We start from the raw sequence: 11,435 nt of genomic DNA, 5'->3' as shown, positions 1-11,435 counted from the left end.
CCAGCACTAACGATGGCACTGGGCAGAGCAGAGCCCAGGACACACTTTGGCACTGTCCCACACAGCACTGCTCCTCCTGGCAATGTGCCATCCATATCTGGTCTCCTGCTACAACACCCAGCAGGCTCTGAATTCACTGTATTCAACCAAATCCTATGATCAGTATTTATAATATTTCCACAGTTGTTTTGAAAGTAATTTGCCACAATTGCAGGTAATTTTCTTATTTATGAGAAATAAAAGAGAGAAAGGAAGAAGATAGATTCACATCTGTTAAATCCACGGTTTTCCCTGCATTACCTGTTGTGAGCTCTGATGCCTGCCTAAGGAATTGCTACCCACAGAGAAGCCTACAGGGAAACACATGAGAAATCACCAGGCCACCCTGCCTCTAGGAGAAAGGTGCCCTTGTAGAAAGGTCTGAGGACAGAAATGGACCTCATTTTGCAGACATAGGCGATTGCTCAATCCTACCCCAAAATCATTTTACTCCTCTCACCTTACTCCCTCTCACCACCAGCTTGTAAGAGCTAAGAGAAATTTTTAAGAAGTCAGCTCTGCCATTGTCCAAACTTCCCTTTGACAGCACAATTGATGGATTTTTTTAGGCCAGAGGGGGGTGTTATATTCACCTCATCTGACCTTCTCAAGCAATTCAGGCTTCCGTATTTCAGCTGGAGATTTCCAGAAGTGAATCAAGTGATAAAAACATACAGATACCTCAAAAAATCCCTGCCTACCTGACAAGTTTGCTTTTCTATTGCTTGGAGTAAGTAGTTTGAGAAATCTAGTATGAAGAGCTAGCTCCATTTTTCAATTTAAAGTCTGCTGAAGTACAGAGGTTTCCGGTGGCTACAAGCTGGCATAAATTGATTCCCCAAACATCTTTCTTCCATGAAACAAACTGCTTCCCATTTAAGACCCATCTAGAAAGTAAAGCTTGGCAATCCTATTAGTCCACTAATAGAAAAGAAAAAGGAAAAGGACAGCTTGTGGTTAGGTAGGTAGTTAGTGCACTAACTCAGAAGAAAATTAGCTTGGACAAGCTATCAAGAATTCTGCTTTATCGTTGTGCCTGAAATCAAACATGCTGTCTTAGAAATCAGAGATAGCATCCTGTATATTGCTCATCTTCCATTCTCTAAAGCTGTCATGCAGCCTCTGCATACATGGGGATCAAATGCATCTACAATTGCTTCAGTTTTACCCTGCCTTTTTTTTTCTTTTATTTGCCTTTAGAAGGATGGCAGTGGGAAGAGGAAGAGCAAATCTGAATTGCAGTTATCAGAAAACACCAACCACAAATTAATTCAACAACTGTGTATTTGATTTGTGCTGTTCTGAACTAAAAGCACATCCATACCATGCTCTGCTCCAGAGGCTTCACATATCAATACAGAGGTGTATTGATTATGCCAAGACCAAATCGAGTAATTTCCTGAGAAATGAAAATAGCAATAGAAAAGATCACCACCACAAAACCCCAGCCCAAGATTAAGCTTAACCTGGCTCCTGCTTCACCAAAGCATGGGGATGATGGGAATCAGAGCAATCCCATGAAGAATATCTACTCTAACAACCATATCCCTTCTCTTGAGCCCTTTCAGCTTGAGAGCAGAGCTGTCACAAACCTGGGGATGCAAAGGAGTCTCAATGTTAGAAAAAACAGCAACAAAGCCTCATATAGGCAGCCCTCTCAGTTAAATATTCTGAGACTAAGAGCCAATCATTCCTTGCAGTGTCCTCCTGATTTTGCTGCTTTAGGGAAGGATGCTGAAAAATATTTGGGCAGAACTTATTCTGATGCTGGAAAAGGCAGTTCTAGGCAGAGAGTCACCGCAGGGTTCAGTGGTCAAGGACTCTTGCTCTGTCCTAGGATGCCAAAACAATGTTCCCCTGGAAGAGAGAAAGTGTTCCATCTCTCAGAAGCCTTCCTGTCCTGTCTCCCCTCTCATAGCTTCGAACAAACCTTGAGGAAAGATTATTTAGACTGCCCCATGCAAATTAAAGCTAAGGCAGCTTTTAAGAACTGCCTTGCTTTGATCCAAGTACAAATTTCCTTTACGATCTGTTTCTATTTGCATCAGTTTCAACCTTTTTTTTCAAGATCAGCTGGAACATCTTTCCCTTTTTTTTTTCCACTGTAATTCTGAAGGCAATATAAAGTGCAAACAGCCCTTGAGACACAGCGTATGCTCTGCAGAGACACATTTCTGTGTGGTCTTCCTACCCCCTGCACTGACAGCCAAGCTTTTGGAAGAACCTGGTGGAGCACTGTGACTCACCCAGCCTGTAAGAGTTTAACTGGGAGCACAGTGGGATCCTTACTATGCACAGCAGTGTCTTTTGGATGTTTCACAGGGTACCACGTCAATATGTAATAACACTGCATCGTGAATTATGGAGTTGCTGGAATCAATGGGATTTTGCATATTAATTGCAAACACACCCAAAAAGACAAAGGAATTTATTGGCTTAATTAGTGTTTCAGCTCTAATAGTATTCAGGCTTCGCTCTCACACAAATTGATAAATAGCAGGAGTGTTACTCCTCAAGGATGCTTTGCCTTTTGAGAGGGGAGGCTGAAGTTTACAATCTGAGCTCTCTCAGCTGCAGCGATGCCCTCAGCAGGGGCTTGGAGAAGCTGAGCTTCAAAGGTATTTGACACCACTCTTTCCTCAGCAGGTTGCTACACTTCAGCAAAAGGAGCTGTCCTGCCCTCTCGGGATGTTTTTTTCTGTAAAGCATTTGCATAGTGACACTTACTGGGCAGGACAAAAAAAATGGACTTGAACCATTTCCACCCCTAGGGTGCAAAAATTGAGATTCATCTTACATCCCCAAATGCTATTTAATCAGTTGCCACACTGGCAATCTGAGGGAACATACATGTAATGCACTTAAGGATTGATTCTGACTCCAGTGTGAAGAAAACTAAGTGTGAAAAGAATCAGATAAGTGCACCTGGAAGCAAACTTTGGCCCTTGGGCTCCCAAGCAGCACAGCCCCCATGAAAAATAACGGGGGAAGAATGGGAAGCAAATGTCAAGAATTCAACTGTATAGCAAAACAACACAGAGAGATCCACCTGGATGTGATCTCCATCACCCCCAGCATTCACATGCTGCAGCACAGCATGACTGACACAAAGCTTCAGGAACAGCATTACAATAATGAGGGAAGAGCAAGACACCACCTGAAAAGCAGCTTCCTCCCCAAGGACTTAAAACATTTTCTGCATTATCATACCACCGAAACTGCACCTTAGAGCTAAGATCCGACAAAGAATCATCATTCATAAAGCCTGGGCTCACATCTTCAAACAAGTTATTCTCCTGAGCATTCCTCCCCCCCATTCTCAGCAGCAGATCTCTCCTCTTTGGGATGGGGATCACAAGACAACACTTAAGTGATAAGCAATTTGTTGACAAAGAGAAATGTCACCAAGAAGACATTTCGGCTGCATTCAAGACTGGGGCTGGATACTTTTTTGTTTGTTTGTTTTTCTAGACATGATCTGGCAGCTGCAAGCAAAACGGAGAGCCAGGATCATATGAATGTGCCCTCGCTGGGAGGAGCACAGTCAAAGGCTGCAGGCAAGCCACGCTCTCAGTGTCACCGTGCTCACAGAGCACTGGAGGAAATAATCCTGCATTAATAGGGCAGCAGATCATACAGATCAAGCAGGCCTTTTCTGTTTCTACCCTAGTTCGTGCCAAAAAAACCCAAAATGGGAGCAAATGCACAGAGAGGGATATGTCGTAAGCCCCTGCAAAGAAAATCTACTCCCATTTATCAGGATATAGAGAGAACAGTTAATTCAGGCTATTTTATAATTGCAAGGGCACAATTTGTGGACATTTGGGACTTTTTCTGCAAGGAAACGGGATCATCACTCATAGCTCCTTCTGAATTTTGCTCTGCAAAACCTTGGGAGCTCCTGCTGAGCACTCTGTGCCAGGGGCCAGGACACAACAGTGGCTTGGCACCCTTCACATTTTCACCTGAAACCACCAGCTCTCAAGGCTTCAGCCTGAAATGCAGGGGGAAAGAAGGGGAATTCCAATGTATATCCAAGCCTAGAACACCAAGTCCTACCCCAGCCTCAGCCTGACACCCAGGAGGGAATGCCCCTGTGCCCCTGGCTGATCCAGGGAACAAGCCTTGCCCTTTGCTGGCCTCTTTGTAACTCACCATTGAGGCAATTAACAAACTGGCCCTAAACAGAGAGGAACCAGCAGCTCAGCCCCTTTATTCTTTAATGCCCCTACTGCAATGCCCCCACGACCTTCAAAAACAAAGCTCATTCAAGAGCAAGTGGGCTCAAGAAATAGTGAAGTATCTCTTGCACTGCTGCTGTGGCTCCTGCTCTGTGACCAAGGGATTCACTCCTGAACTGGCACGGGCTTGGTCCAGAGAAATGGGTCCCATGTGCATTTTACCTGCAGTTATAGACAAGCTGAACCTCTTTCTGCCATTAAATGTGAAACCAGCTGAGAGCAGGCTCTCACCCAAAACTGACAGGGTCTGCACACGGTAACAATTTACCTCTCTTGTCTGTAATTAATCTTCCAGGTCTCTGCACCATGTAGGCTTTCACAGTAAAAAGGACCAAACTTCTTGTAGTCTCAAAGTCAGTGAAGATTCAGTTAGTCTTTATTTTATTCTGACAGGCTTCTTTATCCCAGAGACAATACTAAGACACATGATTTTACCAGGATTTTTTTCCCACAGTTCATTCCAATCAAAAGAGGAAAAAAAATAGCATGTTACAAAAAAAAAGTATTTAGCACAGATTTAAAATATATTTATATACTATTTTGCCTCGATTGTCATAGACAATATATAATTAGCCTGTTGCATAAACAGAAAAAGAACACAAGTATCCACCAAAACCCATCCTCCATACTTTTTGAGTTCACAAATTAAACCTGTCCAGGCACTGAAGAAGGGAAGCAAAGAGATAAACAAGCTTTAAATCACCAAGAAAAATGCCCAGAGTGAGTTTCAAAAGCAGCAAGACAAAGACCAATGCATGGCTTAATGCATGTGTGTAAAGACAGGAGGCACAAAAAGCAACACTTTGCTTTTCTTACAGCAAAAGGGAAAAAGGAGAACCCAACACGGGACTGTTGTTGCTGCTGCAGGACAGGGAGCCCCACTGACCCAGGCCTGCTCCAAAAGGGAATGAACATCAAGGAGGAAATGTGCAAGCTGAGATCCTGGAAAGCACAGAGGCACCAGACTTGGCACAGGACACCCGACACCAGCTGCTCTCACAGCATGGACTCCTCAGCTCTGTACTCTGGCTGGAGAAAACAGCACCAGCAGCTCACCCCCTTCACCCTAGACAGAGCAGGATTTCCTCACCCACCTCCCTACAGACTTGCCAGGAATTTCCTAAACTAGTGAAGGTTAAGAAGAAAACAAGTGGCCAGCCACAAATCCACTCGCCTGCGGTAGAGCAGAGTAAGCTGAACACCTTCCTCCAGGGGACAGTCACAGACATGGGGGGCTGGCAACCCCTCAGGGCTCTCAGCAGCATCCCCATTTCCCCTCTCATGATGTTTGTGTGGTTCAACTCTCCCTGCTCACCTTTCCTCCAGGGATCTCTTCCATAGCCAGTGCTGACCAGGCACAGGGTAAGGGTTAAGGTTTCACATTGGTCACAAAGATCAAGGATTTGCTGGTGCAGTATCTAAGCTACTTTGACAGCATGAACACCTGTCTTTTTTTTTTTCTTAATTTAAGTTTTGTATTATGATTTTAACTTAAGCACATGGCTGGGCTCAGAAACAGAGAGCACTTTTTGTTTAAAACTCCAATATTTCACTCCTTCCTGGAGGCTTTCCCTATTCACATCACACCTGATCACATCCTAACTCTTAAAAGCACATTTGCTTAACTCATCAAGTAAATAACACCTCTGAGGGGTCAGACCTCCAGAGCAGACACTAGCTAATGTGTGAGATGCAGTATCATTTGGGAAAGCCAGTCCCAGGGACAGCTGAAACCAGCCCCTTGAGCACCCTTTAATCTTTCTCTTCCCACCCAAACCAGGGGACCGGGGTATCCCCCTCAGAAACAAGCTCTTCTCTTTGTGACATGAAACATGCAGAACCCACACACCATTCCCAAGGGCAGGGAGACTCACTCGAAGCCCAAGTGCAAGCCCAGAGGGTTCCAAGGCCACCTCAGGCTGTTTGCTGTTTGTGTGTGACCCTGCTGTCACCCACAGCCACTGGCAGCACAGGACCTCCGTCCCCATCCACAGCACTCCTCTGCTTTTCTGGATAACTGCACCACTGAGCAAAACTGAAGTTTTCCATCTCCCAATTGCTTCTCCCTGGGTTACTTCAGAAAAAATAAAAAACCACAACCCACACACTGAGCTCCCACCAGGATGATGGGGACAGAGGAGCCCTGTGCAAACAGATGCTGGGTGAGAGCCATCAGCCCCCCACAGAGGCAATCTCGGAAGACCCTGCAATGAGGAGAGGAAACAAAAAAGCCTGTGAGCAGCTGAGGGAGACACTCATTCTATTGATTGTGTAAACTGTCAGTGGAGGGGCGATGAGCAATTTTTTTTTGTTTCTGTCCTGGGGAATAATCCAGCCTGATAATTAGTACATAAGAGATAAGTGGAAAATGAGACATCTAGCGAGGGTGGTTCAAGCCTCCTCATGACATTGATAATGTGCAGATACATAGATCACTGTCGGGGCAAACTGCCACTGTGAGCCTGTGTCTTCCCATTGCCTCATCAATCCATCATCCGCTTAGCTACTGACACCTTGGCAGGCACACACCACCAGCCCTGCATTTGAATTGAGAGGACCAGGCTCCACCAGGGAATACAGATTTAAAAATCTAAGATTCAAATTTGTTTAAGTATTGTGAACAGCAATTCCCTTGCAAGGCATCTTCATTGCCCTTTTGCCAAGGGGGAACAGTTGGGTCTTTGTTAGAAGTACAAATTGCTTCTTAATGCAAAGGATAAAGCAGAGCCCAGGCACCTCCTTAGAATTCCTCCTGGCTCCTGCTAATGCTGCTGCATGTCAATTTTAATTTTTTGAAATTTAAACCAAGGGCTTTGTGTCTAAGCTCCATTTCATTGAAGGAGGGAGGAGGAATAGTCAAAAAGGATTACGGATCCGGTGGGAATTGAGGATCCATAGCAATTATGCTTCATTTGGATGGTCTCAGACACTGGATTTAATCATATTCTAAATAGTACAAATCGACAAGACATAAGAGATTGATAAGTGTCTAACACGTGTACCTGGTTATGAACTCTGCTTCCCTCAGCAGGGGATGTTTGAGGACAGGATGGAGGAATTGCCTTCTCCCTTTGACCCTCCCCTTCCAACCAAGGAGAAGACAAAACCCACTGAGGACTGGGTAGGAAACAGGAGTGACTATGAGAACTTGGTCATCATGGGGCTGCCCCAGAGTGGGGCTGGAACAAGTCCATCTGACTGTGGCTCCCTTTCCTCCTGCAAGGGCAAAGCTCCAGCCTGGGCAGAGCTGTTTCAGACCAGCCCCTGTCTCTCTGGTCTGTGAAACTGCACTAACACTGGCAAGGGCAGAGAGCTGATATGGAGGTAAGACTTTCAGGAGGGAAAAATGAAATGACAAGACAGTACAATGAAAGTAAGTGCTTTTGTAAATCAATTTACCTCTCCTAGCTTCAGCAGAGCAGTCCCAATTTACCCAAACTGAGGAGTTACCCACTGGGGTGATGATGACAAATGCACCTCCTCCACCAAAGGCTCAGAACCACGTGCACTACTGAGGCATACCAATGCACCACACCTGCGCATTTTGAAAAAAGACCAAGGGTGGCTGGGATTTACACAGGACCACTAGGAGAAAACCCTTCTAAATGGTCTGAATCCATCAGTCCTGAGCGAATTGTGTCACCCAGCCCTTCTCAGGCACTGCCCAGTCAGGTGTGGTTTCCAACCCATACACATACTGCAAGTGCCAGGGTTTAGACAAACTCTTGAGTTTAGCCACTCCGTCCCCTGCTGCCTTCTTAACATTTGTCATCATGTTACAGAAACATGGCTTTCCATAATAACTGATTATTCTCCTTTTCCTGTACTTTGCTAACCTCTGGATCAGGTTTTAACCCAGTAAATCTGTTTAGAGGATTCACTCCACACCCCCACTTTCACCTCTAGATAACTGTGTGCCTTCTTTTCACAAAACGGCATAACTGTGAAGCTTTTTTCCTCTCTCTCTACTTCTTCCCAGCCCCCTTGAACCACATTCAAGACCTAGGCAAGGAACCCCATCCTAACTTTAAATATGACTATAAACATAAGGGACTGAAGTGACCCCCTCCTTTACTCCCCACCCTCCTGTGGCACCACCACAGTGCTGCTTTGTAGCACTGGAAGAGAGAAAAAGCAAGAAGGCATTGTCTAAAAACATAATTTAATGTGGTATTTGGGTGGCTGTGGTCAGTGACCAAATTCTTTTGCAGACAGAAACAGGTTTGACGTTAATGACACCATCATTCACACGAGCATTGCATTGCACAGAAAGAAAAGTTTACACTTGACCCCATACAAAGCAGCAGAGGAAAAAACAGTTATGATCCAGTCCCACTTTGTGAATTGTCGATCTGAAAATTCATCATTGTCATTAATACTTATTGATGAAAAATTGCGACCTGTTCAAATCCCGTGTGACACAGTCCAAACTCTGGGCTCTTTCAAACCCTCCTGGAACCATTCAGAGTTTCAAGCTGCCAAGTTCCTCATGTGACACACGAAACACTCAGGCAGACAAAGGGAGAGTGGGGGTCAGAAGAAACGGGGGAGAGTAAGGAAGGGGTTCACTTTGTTTCATTTCTATTTCGTTTCCACAAGGGTGAAAATAAAAACATACAAACTGATAATGAAGCTAAATGACCTGCGGAGACAGTGGACACCAGCAGGAACAGCAGCACGATGGGGTATGGAATTGCCAAACAGCCCCATGTGCACCAGTGGCGGGGCCGTCGTGTCACTTGTGTGTTAATCGGGGTATAAAAGAAAGCCAGAGAAAGTGCTGTACTTATTGTTGTTGCCTCCGTGTGCTTTGCCTCCATCCAGCTTGACATACACTTCGTCGCCGGAGTCCAGGTGCAGCACCACGCTGTTGCTGGCATAGTCGTAGTTCTGGTCTGCGTCCTGGGCGATGGCACTGGCCCGCACCTGCCAACACAGCCGCTGGGCACATCAGCCCCGCTGCCCCTCCGAGTCATTCTGCAGCCTCCCCATCAGTCCTCCACGTACCTCTTTTCCGGCCCCTCCATCAGCCCCCCAGCCCGCACCATCCAGCCCCGAGTCCCTCTTTCCCAACCCCTCCACTACACTGTGTGTTCCCTCCCGCCTCTGTCCTCGCTTCTCCTTCTCCCCAGCCCGGCAGAAAAGTTTGCAAGCCGGGAGTTCGGATTTCTTCGCGGCTCTAGAGGTGCACCCCGCCCCGACGGCGCGCAGGATGCTCCCGCCGGCTCTGTTCCCGGGATTGGCGGCGGCCGGTGCCGCGCCCGCGGGACGGGGACGACCGGGGAACCCCGGGCGGGGAGGACGCGCGGAACCCACCTGGCCGTTCTTGCAGAGGTCGGCCCACATGCTGGTGCCGTCGCCGCCGCGCATGAGGATGTGGTAGGTGAAGAAGTAGATGCCGCGCACCTGGCAGGTGAACTTGCCGCTGGCCGGGTCGTAGTGGTTGCCCAGGTTGGTCACCACGTCGTCGAACTTGAGGACCTCGTAGCCCTCGTGGGGGCTCTTGAGCCCCACGTAGAAGGCGATGCGCGGCCCGCTGAAGGCGGCGCTCAGCCCGCCCGCCGCCTCGCCGCCCGCCGCCGCCCCGCCGCCGCTCCCGCCGCCGCCCGCGCCCGCCAGCGCCAGCCCGGGCAGCCCCGGCTTCCCCGCGTCGCCCCGCTCCCCCGGCGGGCCCCGCGGCCCCGGCGGGCCCGGCTCCCCGGGCGGCCCGCGGGGGCCCGGCTTGCCCGGCCGGCCCGGCTCCCCCTTGGGTCCCTGCACGAAGGGCGGCGGGGGGTTGGCGCCCAGGTCCTGCAGGGCCTCCACGGCGGCGGTGCTGCCGGGCCCGGGCGGCCGCCCGCCGCTGTACGGGTCGCAGATCATGCGGCAGGTGCCCATCATCTCGTAGTGGGCGCCGGTGTCGGCGGGCGCTTGCAGCAGCAGCAGGGGCACGGCGACCAGCAGCGCGACGGCCATGGCCAGGGCGAGCCCGGCGGCGGCCAGCAGCCGCCTCCTCCGCTGCCAGAGCCGGGCGGCGGCGGCGAGCAGGTCCTCCTTGCCGTGCGAGGCAATGGTGGCGCGGGGGGCCGGCCGCTCCCTGCGGGGGACGGCAAGAAGAGGCGGTGAGACCCCGCCGCCGGCGCCTCCCCGCCCGGCCCCCGCCTCAGCCCGCCCGCCGGCCGGCCGGCAGCCCCGCCATGCCGAGAGGCGCCCCGCTCCGCTCCGAGGGGACGCGGCGCCCCGAGAGCCCGGCGGGGCTGGGCGGGCGCGGGGGGCGTCGCCTCGGCGAGCGGGCGCCCGGCTCCAGCCCTCGGTCCCGCCCCGACGTGGGGGGCGCGGGCAGGGCGGACCCACCTGCGGGGGGCCGGGGCGGAGCCGCCCGGGGGGCTCCGGGGCGCCGCCGTCGTTGCGGTCCGCGGGGCGCCCGTCTGGCACCGCCCGCCCGCCCGCTCGCTCGCCGCTCCGAGCGCCGGTGGCGGCGCGGCCCCCGGGCGGGGCGGGCGGAGGGAGGGGAGGGGAGAGGCGGCGGGGCGTCCCGCGCGGCCCCGGGCGCTCCGGCTGCGGGGGGAGAGCGCGCCCGCGCCGCCGTCACCGGCGAATCGCTGCGGTGCCGCCCAAAGTGCCCCCGCTGAGACCCGGACGGTCGGGGACGCGTCGCGTTGTCCCGTTCACCTGCCGCCTGGAGCGCTTCCTCCCTGCATCTCTCCATCCCTTTGTCCCTCCATCCCCCTGCCCGCGGCGGGGCGGCCCCTGCGCGATGCCCGGGCGGCGGAGCCCCGGTGCCGCCGCGGTGAGCGCCCTGCCGGCGCCGACACGCACAGCTTAGTGTGGCAGGGGGCCGGGGACAGCCCCCCAGGTCACCTCAGAGCGTTCCCCGCGGCTTCCTCAGGCTCCCCGCGTCCTGCCTCGGCGGCCCAGAGACGAGCGGGACAGCATCGCGGGTGCATCTTGCTCCTCAACACATCCAGGTGTAACCAGGGTCCGCTACACCCGTCCAGGTTTTCCTAAGGCAGGCAGCGCTTGCCAAGTGAAAAGGGAGCCCTAGGAAGAAACGCCTTTAGCAGAGTTCAGGTTAGGTTACAGCACGGTGTTCTGTAGTTTCCCTGCGTAATGACGGGTCCAAATCAAGTGGGTTTTCCCCCGGGAAAACTGTGATTAATTGCCTGTGATTTTCCG

The 11,435-nt window shown here is 51.1% G+C and overlaps 1 protein-coding gene across 1 annotated transcript; it reads right to left on the bottom strand.

Moving 5' to 3' along the window:
* Positions 1 to 8,466: 8,466 nt before the first annotated feature.
* On the bottom strand, positions 8,467 to 10,235 carry C1QL2 (complement C1q like 2). The gene is made up of 2 exons (XM_059476221.1): positions 9,597 to 10,235; positions 8,467 to 9,206 (listed from the first exon to the last, which is right to left on the bottom strand). The coding sequence occupies exons 1-2, from the start codon at positions 10,233 to 10,235 to the stop codon at positions 9,027 to 9,029; spliced, it is 819 nt and encodes a 272-aa protein (XP_059332204.1). The 3' UTR covers positions 8,467 to 9,026.
* Between the last annotated feature and the right edge of the window lie 1,200 nt (positions 10,236 to 11,435).

Source organism: Ammospiza nelsoni, chromosome 7 (genome assembly GCF_027579445.1).
Source record: "Ammospiza nelsoni isolate bAmmNel1 chromosome 7, bAmmNel1.pri, whole genome shotgun sequence".
In the NCBI taxonomy this organism is placed as follows: Eukaryota; Metazoa; Chordata; class Aves; order Passeriformes; family Passerellidae; genus Ammospiza; species Ammospiza nelsoni.
This window is presented reverse-complemented; position numbering and strand designations above follow the sequence as displayed.

Coding starts and splice junctions, on each gene's coding strand:
- C1QL2 (XM_059476221.1), bottom strand. CDS start 10,235: ATGGCCGTCGCGCTGCTGGTCGCCGTGCCCCTGCTGCTGCTGCAAGCG. Junction 9,207..9,596: donor ACCTCTGCAAGAACGGCCAG/GTGGGTTCCGCG, acceptor CTGTGTTGGCAG/GTGCGGGCCAGTGCCATCGC.